The sequence below is a fragment of the Oncorhynchus mykiss genome, chromosome 13, assembly GCF_013265735.2.
Source record: "Oncorhynchus mykiss isolate Arlee chromosome 13, USDA_OmykA_1.1, whole genome shotgun sequence".
Taxonomy (NCBI): domain Eukaryota; kingdom Metazoa; phylum Chordata; class Actinopteri; order Salmoniformes; family Salmonidae; genus Oncorhynchus; species Oncorhynchus mykiss.
The window spans coordinates 42,535,600-42,544,951 of NC_048577.1; the positions used below are offsets into that span (position 1 = coordinate 42,535,600).

Below are 9,352 nucleotides of genomic sequence, written 5' to 3' on the forward strand. Positions count from 1 at the left end.
ATCACACACGCACATAGACACCCACACATTGACACACAAAAACAGAGATTTGAGGTCCTCTGTTTCTGCTCTGCCTATCCCCCTACCTCATCTTCATTAGTATTCCAATGGAGTATGAGATGTTGCGTAATGATCACATCCACACACAGGGGAGCAGTGTTGCATAAACACAGCCTCAAAGACAAGGGGGGATAGAGGAGAGGGGTGGTGAGGGACGAGTGGGGAAATGCGATGGGATAGAGAGCGGAAAGGTTAAGGGGAAAAATAGGGATTTGGTGAGAGAACAGAGCGGAGATAAAGAGAAGATGAGGGTGATGGAGGACGGGAATGAGATGTGGTGAGGAGATAAAGGGAGCCAAGGAGTAGCTGACCAAGCATGTTAATGCCAAACATCGACACGCCATAGGAGAGCAGAGCCCAGTGGAGTCACAACAGGGAGTCATGCAAACATCTGACAGATATACTAACACAGTCAAAATAATGCACCGGCCATATTTTCGAGGTGATGAAATTAGGTCATATTTGTCTGCTGTGTAAGTAGAAGAGTTTGTGAGATGAGCTATTTGAGATTTTCATTTCTGGGTTGAATTATTAATTATTATTAATCAGACTTCAATTTGTTTACACCAATATTAGAATGTATTGCAATGCTATGAAATACATGTTTATTTTCTACAACCTTGTGAGGGCTTTTTATACCGCAGGGGAACATAAATACTAGAATTCCTGATCACAAGTAGGCCATCAAACACTATTCTAAATTATTTTGTAATAATTATTTTGCCAGGATTTGTCACATCTGATTAACAGACAAAAATGACAAGAGAATTGTATTATTTTCCATGCTTATTTTTGCAATTGTTTATTACAAAACTTAAAAAAGAATCTGATACAATAAGAAAGTGCAGTAGTAAGTCCCCATTCCCATGGGGGAGCACAGAAAACAGGTCATTGCATTTCAGTAGTGAAAGGTTCATACACATCTACAGGGTGTACAGATCAGATACAAAATAGGAAAATGATAACAAAATACAGGCAAAAAAGAAAGTACTATATTAATATATCTTACTTTTTCAATTATATCCAGTTATTCTTAAATGTTAAATAGAAAATACTTCTTTATTACAACAAAATAGTCCAAAGTGCTAAATAAAATACATACGTAGATAAGCAAAAGACAATACAAAACTCTGTTTCTCACTTTGATTCAATCCTTGTGATAGAACAGCCTGCTTTTAGTGTGGATTTAAAAAACAACTTTTTAATTACATGGAGGATAGTGTAATCTGTTACTCATCTTTAAAACGCAAGACATATACCAACAGTCAACCACTATACCACAACAAAACACTGTCCATCCTGTGACCAAAAAGCCAATGTGAAACAATATCTATTGTCTTCCTATAGTCATCAGAACTTCAAGTAGAGCAGCTCCCATCCCTCAAACGTCACAGTCCTCTGGCCTTCCCATTGGCAGGCGGTCAGTGACCGCAACATGGCCTCCAAGCCACCACTCAAACCTCCAGACCCGCTTTGCAGGCACAGGGAATTAAATACAGCACACATCCGATTACCAAGAGTAATCTGACCATTATTTAAGCAATGGGGGAAGGCAGCACTTTGGGATGCTTGTGGGATGGGATTTTGGAAACCAAAAATCTCACTGAATCAACATGAACAAACAAAAAAAATAGCTCCATCACTAGGCTGTTCACCACCAGGATTGACCCGTCACTGATCATAATCACAGCACATTCAATGACTATCCTCCTCCTAAACCTGCTTGAAACGCTTGATGAATAGTATTGGAATATTTGTGGTTAAAAAGGGCTAAGACCCTCCCACAATTGTGGTCTAGAATATGGCGTTAGTTACACATTGCACTGGACCAGGGTCAGTGTGAGTAAAGACAGTCTTAGTTATGGCTATAGTAGGGGGAGCAGGGGAATGTTACCACATGGATGCGAGGTGAATACTCATCAAGGATTAGACTGCAGGAACCGGTTTTTTGATTTCCCTCAGTCTTTGTGCGAGAATGAAAATGGCAGCCAATTCAGTCACAGTAGGACTGTTCAGGCACACAAATAAGGTTAGTGGTATAAAGCAAAGATTAATGGCACTGGACAATATGTAGATGGAATATGAATGAATAAGGGACACAATTAGTAAGATACGAGCACTACTAAGGGGATTTGGTTTAAATGTGGAGATTTTTTGGTTTAAGTGTATAAACTATGAAGGAACAGAAATCTTACACAAGTTATCAGACTGCCCTTAGAAACAGACTGAGAATGATGCTGTCAGACTCTCTATCCACCCATTGTAAACATTCCTCTCTGAAGCTCTTCAAAAACCCAATTTAACAAATTACATTTACCTGTCTTTTATTGGACAAATACTGTACAAGGTACAATCCACATTCAATACTTTATTTTATACATCTTTATTTATTCCCAACTTGCATATATATTTAGTTATCTTTGTAATAACTTCAGCACATAATTAAACAAAGGAAACCTGAACATAAGAAATATATACATATTCCTACTGTTATAACTTCTCTCTCAACTTTACAAAAGTACTTCATTACTTTTGAAAAAACATAGGAAAAATATAGAAAATTTAAAATAAATTACAAATGTAAAAACTAACCCTTCCCTCACAAACATTACATTTATAAAGAGATCCGACCCAACCCTCCCAACCCAACCCCTGGACGCAAAGAAAAATAAACAGTTTGAATGACACGCATATGACCGACTATCACAGCAATTACCAGTGTGAGCACAAGTTAAGAGTATTTATGTTAGCTTATACACAGATGTTTATGGGCACAATCTAGAAAACATTCAGATGATGGCTAGGGACACTCCCCCTGCTATCCAAATCTCATTGGAACAGAACCAACATTTCTTAGCAGATGCAGCTGTATCATCATGGGGGGGGGGGGCATCTATAGCCCAATAATATGAAGTGCTGGATGGCTCAAAAGGAAAGGTGGGGTTAGGAGGCTGCCTGAACCCTGGTGACAATTACTGCCCCCTCTATTACCTATATGGAGACAGGGTATCATCACCATCAATATGAGAATGATCTGACATGGCTTCATAAAGTGACAAAAACACAGGTTTAGTTAACATTCATAGTCCTGGAAATTGAAAAGGAAAACAGCTTTCATTATATGATGCTGGTCTCCCACTGGAGCAGCAACTGGAACAGAGATAATTAAGGGGTTAAAGAGCAGGGGACCTAGCGTGGGCCTTTGGCTGCAACGCCACTAAAGTTCTACAGAAACGTGCTCCGGGTTTTGAAGTGTCAGTCTAAAGCCATTGCACCCAAGATGCCAAAAGGTGTTAAAACGTCATCGATGCCCCTGCCTTGCCATCCATTTCCCCTCTCCTTACTCCCTCCCTGTCCTCCTTTCCCTGCAGAGTAAGACCTCTCCTTCATAGTCAAAGTCCCGCTAAGCCATTCATCACAATCCCCATTGCGTAGCAGCATCCTATTCCCCTCCAACAACGCCCGTTCACCTTCACACACTGCTGACAGATTCTATGTGCCTGTGCGTGTGTGTGTGGGAGATTAGTAGTCATATCCGAAGACAAAGATCAACTTGCCTCACTTTCACCAAGGTTCGCTGACCTCCCTGGCAGTAATTCTTCCTGTCATGACAGATCCATTTCCTCATACCCTGCACATTAAACCCCCCCCCCTATTGCCAAGACACTACACACAGGCTCCCTTTCTTAGCATGCCCATGAACACATTTCAGAGCTGATGAAGGGCAAATACTGATCCCTTGCACCAAACCGATTCAGACATGGTGTGTGTGATATGTTTCAAGGCTCTAGTAACAGGCCCACTATATTCACAATGACCATAAGCCACAGAAGAGCACATTAAACACTTGTTAGCATGAATAAGACCTCACCAAACCCACACAAACCCCTCTGTGCATTTTTGGTAACTAAGGCCGAGCAGATTGCAAAGCGCTAAGCTTTCCAAAGCCATCTTACAGGACATTGGTCCTTTTTCACAGCGTGACAGTGGAGTGAAAAATATAACTATCATACTGCTGTCAATAGACCAAAGCTGAAGGGCATTTACTCTGCTGAACATTCAATGAAAACACCTGTGCAATAGGAGGCTGGTTACTCCTCTGGTTAGAGAAACTGAAATCAAAATCCACAACAAAAAAACAGAATATTAAATTATATGGAAATAATCATATTGAAATATATAGCGGAGGTTGTAGTAGTGATAAAACAAATTATACGATGTAGTATCAGTAAGAACAATTTTCCCAAAAAATACTTGAGCATTACTGCCCTACTGCTGCAACAGAAATACTCATAAGAAAGGCTTAGTTGGCCAGCACCACCGGCTGGAAGGCCTGGCTGGGATATTGCAGGTTATACCCCCCTATTCCTTCCACAAATGAGGGCTTCTCCATGTAAGAAATCCCACCGCTACCACCAATGGCACCAACAGCTGGACCAGGTTGGGGGTTGGAGAATGGGTCAAATGAGGGGTGGGAGTGGGCGGGGTGAGGGTGCTGGAAGGGGCTTGAGTGTGAAAGTATGAGCGGAGCATCGTTGTCAAAGTATAGGGGCCCTGGGGATGCCGGGTAAACAAACTCTTTGGCATTGGGGGAGAGCTGGCTGGGGATCTGAGCCCCCAGGGAGTGCAGGGAGACTGAGAGGGGCTTGTGTTTCAGCAGCCCTGGGGGAGAGATGTTGGTGGGGGAACGGGCGAGCATCCTCTGTGGCGGGGGCACGCCTACACCCGAGCCGCCAGCCGATCCGGAACCGCCACACTTCTTCATCTTGGTGGAGCCAAATTTTGTTGCGGCGAAACTGGCCGTGGTGAAGGTGATGGGCTGCAGCGGTGGACGGGTGCTGGGCAGGGCAGCCGTTGGCTGCTGAGAGGGGGGGTAAGGGAGTCCCCCACTTGGAGGGGAAGGTGTGGATGTGTTAGAGGAGTGGGCAGTTGGGTTCGTGGGTGTGCTGGAGCTGGGATAGCTGAAAATCACTGGGCAGGATGAGGCCGAGAGGGGTGTGGGTGTGCTGGAGAGGGAAGGAAGCAGAACTGGAGATATCTGGGCTCCAATTGGAACGAACACCTGGGCCTCAGGGTTGAACCCTAAGCTCTTGGCCTCCTCTACCTCCATGTCCCCTTTACTCACTCCACTTACTACTTCCACCATTTCGCCTTCTCCACCTAAGCCGGATGGATCCTCCAAGTACAGGACCTTAACGGCTCCCTTCTCCCCGATTTGGTAGGACACTTCAAAGGGGTCGATCCACACACTCAGCTCAGGGGGGACATTGGCACGCACTTCCTCTGTGTCCAGTCCACTTCTCCTGGCAGCTAGCTCCACCACTGGGTCACTGGGGGCCCCTAGGTGCAAGCAGCGGAAGGCAGAGCCCCGCAAAGGAGCTTCAGGGTACCAGTGGCCTTCATAGTGCGACAACAGTATCTGCTCCAACTCCTCCCCGAAGAGGTCAGCACGACGACGGGGCAGTTTGTTGTACAGGTAGGACACAATGAAATTCAGAGCTACCTTTACCTCTAGGTGCATGGCTGTACCTGGTCTGGATAGCCAAGTATTCAAATCAAGCCCAAAATGAGACAATACTGGAACAGTTATCTCTGGCTTGTAGAAGTCTGATGTTTTCTTCTCCACTACATGTACTGCAGGTCAGTTGAAATCCGGCAGAATCTTTAAACCTCTTCCTGGGTGATCAACATGGACCGACTTGGTGACCAGGAGGCCAAAAACTAGTCCAAACAGTTGTTTTCAGTTGACAGGTAACAAGACTTGCCAGGTAACGAGATGAGGAGTCCAACTGGTGGAAAAATAAAAACATGGTGTTAGGTCTAGGAAAGTAAAAGGCAGACCAAATAGGCTCAACAGAAGGGATAATGAGCGAGTTAATGGGTTAGCCAGCCAACGTGGAGGGGGTGTAACAGATGCAGTGATTGAAGCAGAAAGCCATGATAATCTGCTTCTGCCGGATGCTTCACTACTCAGGATTACACAATTAGAGAAAGTTCCAAATCAAGAGTAGGCTGTGGGTGTACAGTTCACATGTAGGCATGTTTTGCATACTGTAAATGGCACGGTACAAACTACAGTGCATAAAGGACACCATTTCCCACCATGCAGCACTATTAACGTCATCACAACACGTGCAACACAGTCCACCTACGCACCATAACCATTGCCCAGCAGCCAGGATTACCCAGCAAGCTAAATTTAACAACTGTATACTTGATCTATGAGAACATGGTTATAATGTATGCATCAAGGACAATGAATGTTATATTGTGAATCAGATTAGGTTGAGCAAAAAAAATATCATTATTGATATGAGATATAGCTACTCTGTTTGCAGGCAGAACATTGCATCGATGGCTAGAAGATGGGCAAGAACAAGACACAATACACAACCTGACTTCCCTTGTCATTTTTACTTGTGTTAAATCTATTTAGATACTAATTTGGAGAGGTGTGAAACCGTTCCATAGGAGATGTTTGGAATATAGCAGACAAACTTTCACCTTTGACTACATTTAAACCAATGATAATCAAGTTTACAGTACATCTTCGAAAAGCATTAACCACCATAGTCATATCCAATATCAATCAATTTCTTCCCTACAAAGTTGTTCTCATGCAGATGGGACTTTATGTACAGTACACAGTAAAACCGGTCATGTATCAAAATGGATCCTAGTTGTTAATGTTGACAATTGACCTATAATGCATATACTGTATTAGTTAATGCAACATTCAACCATAAACATGTTCGTTTGTCATAGTTGTGTCCTACTACTAAATAGACTACACAATCCAACAGTAGGTTACATGACCGAATCTGATTGTTGACATGTTTACAGTGCATCATCATCACCACCATAAAGCACACATCTGTCCACTCATTGTAACAATGTAGCAAGCTTATGCAAGTGAATACTATACTTGTATATAGTAACAGAACACATTCCCCTAAATAATTTATGGGCAGGTAGCCTAATAATAAATAATAGATTAAAGAGAAAAGGTAGCAACCCTGGATGTTGATGATAAGGGGTGTGAAAACAATGTCTACAATTTGTAGGCAAACTTCGTTAACTCAAGCAAAACAATAGGCAACATACAGTAAAGCAATAGAGGGATGGTGTGCAATGACAGTAGCCTATATGGCTTTGAAGTGCCGTGGTGAAGCCTATCCCAAAGGTCCAATACCTGCTTCTCTACATGATGGCAATTCCACCTTTCACCAATAAGGACACATATGATACTATTATTCTAACAAACTGGAAGCTCTTACATTGGCACTGTAAATAAATTATAAGGAGACTAATTAAGTGGTGAATGTTGCAGTCTCATGTCATTATGTCGACCGATGAGCAGAACTACAACGGCTCAATAATAAATTGGTCCTGCCCGAAAACAGGAAGAAATTATCAGCTGTATATGAGAATAATAAATACATCTCGATACGAGTTTGAGTGGTTCTGTCTAAAAATTATAAATAAAAACAGAATCTAAAATGGATGACTGAACCAATTAGAGTCCGATTCTCAAAAGACAGGGCATATTTTGAGAGTCCTAAAGCATTTTTTATTAAATCATGAGGATGCACTATCTAGCCAAATGTACGGTTATGGCAAATACATAAAAATGTATGTCAATGCCATACATGTTTATATGCGGACGCTGTGTATACTTACTAATGCAGCTTGTGTTCAGTTCCTGCGGTTTTAATTCCCATATTTTACATTGCATTTGAAGGTGATGTGGCTTTTCAAAGTAGTTGTTTAGAGGCAGATATAATGTGGTGTGTTAAATGGGTTTTGAAATGTACTCTCTTCATACGTTCTTCATTTCCACCATGGACAGGTCGTCTGCAACTGCCCGAGAAAACTTTACTGTTTGACAACCTTGCGCATTTATACAGGAACATTTCGCACACACCCCCTATTTTGTGACGCTGGTCTGAATAGGGACTACTTTCTTGATACTATTGTAATGTATACTATCAAATAAACTCATACACACACACCTAGGAGAGAATAGTCGACTTTCAGTAATAAGCCTATAGTTTCAAAATAAGTAAATCATATGAAATAGGCTACGGGTTATTGAGGATTGCAAATTCTGGTAGATATGATTGAACATATTGGTATGAACAACGATGGTAAACAATAAAATGCATTTTCTTTATTTTTCCCCACCTATGAGCCACACAATTACATCAATGGTTCTGCAAAACCAGAAAGCGAAATCCTAGTTTAGTTGGCGAACGGATATGTGTAACTCCAAGTAAGTACTGTGCCATTGCTAAAAATATAAGCGGTGATAGCAACAGAGTCCCTATTGGCTGAGAAGGGGGAGGACCCGTATTTTATTGGGCTGTAAGGGTGTCCAGTCAGCAAGTAAGTGATATGACGTTTTGCAGGAGTTGTGGGTAATGTCGTTCCAATCCTATAGAGTACAGAAAGACAAGTTTTTTTTACAATATTTGCTTGAACTTCCCGCTGAGACTTGTTTAGGGAAATCATTCTGCAGGTGAAATTACATAAGGCTGTAAAGTTACCATGTAAGATTGGCATGGTTTCTACTTTTTTCTACTTTCTCCCCCAGAGTGAACCCTACTTTTCAAACATTAAGAATGAAGAATTGTTTTCTAACGGTTGATATAATTTTTTATGTATTTTTATTTTATTTTGTATGCTATATTTTTGAATATGCAACAACAATCTATAGCCACATTTCACATAAGGAGAGGGATTAAAAAGGAAAATATGTGGACACATCATTGGTCCAGGACCAGGACAGGTACTGGAAGAAATGTACTGAGTAAAATGTATTCTTGAAAGTAATTATATATATATATATTTGGGCCAGTGGCTCCAATCGTGGCTCCAATCCCCGAGCTGACAAGCTAAAAATCTGTCATTCTACCCCTGAACAAGGCAGTTAACGCACTGTTCCTAGGCCGTCATTATAAATAAGAATGTATTCTTAATTGACTTGCCTAGTGAAATAAAGGTAAAATAAAATAGCCCCTTTTAAACTGTAAAAGTGCATCAACTGTATGCTTACTATGTGCATAGTTTATTATAGAGAGCGCATGAGTTCATTATAGGGAGCTGATGACAACAACCTTACAGATAAGTACTAAACAAAAAAAAAACTCAATCATTATGTGTATCTTACATTATTGGAACCACTTTGACAATTGTATGGAAATATTATATTTTGACATTGCGTTATTAGCGTATGTCGTAAGGATTCACAGAGATATACACTTGTACGCAGTTTTAACACCTGTCAGGACAA

General features: G+C 41.5%; 1 protein-coding gene across 1 annotated transcript; it reads right to left on the reverse strand.

The window, feature by feature from the left end:
- Window positions 1–833: 833 nt before the first annotated feature.
- Window positions 834–7,941, reverse strand: LOC110486417 (protein Tob2). Its single transcript, XM_036942461.1, has 2 exons — window positions 7,741–7,941; window positions 834–5,849 (listed from the first exon to the last, which is right to left on the reverse strand). The coding sequence occupies exon 2, from the start codon at window positions 5,579–5,581 to the stop codon at window positions 4,364–4,366; it is 1,218 nt and encodes a 405-aa protein (XP_036798356.1). The 5' UTR covers window positions 5,582–5,849; window positions 7,741–7,941; the 3' UTR covers window positions 834–4,363.
- Window positions 7,942–9,352: the final 1,411 nt, after the last annotated feature.

Excerpts from the sequence above, each read along its gene's own strand:
- LOC110486417 (XM_036942461.1), bottom strand. The coding sequence starts at position 5,581 with ATGCACCTAGAGGTAAAGGTAGCTCTGAATTTCATTGTGTCCTACCTG.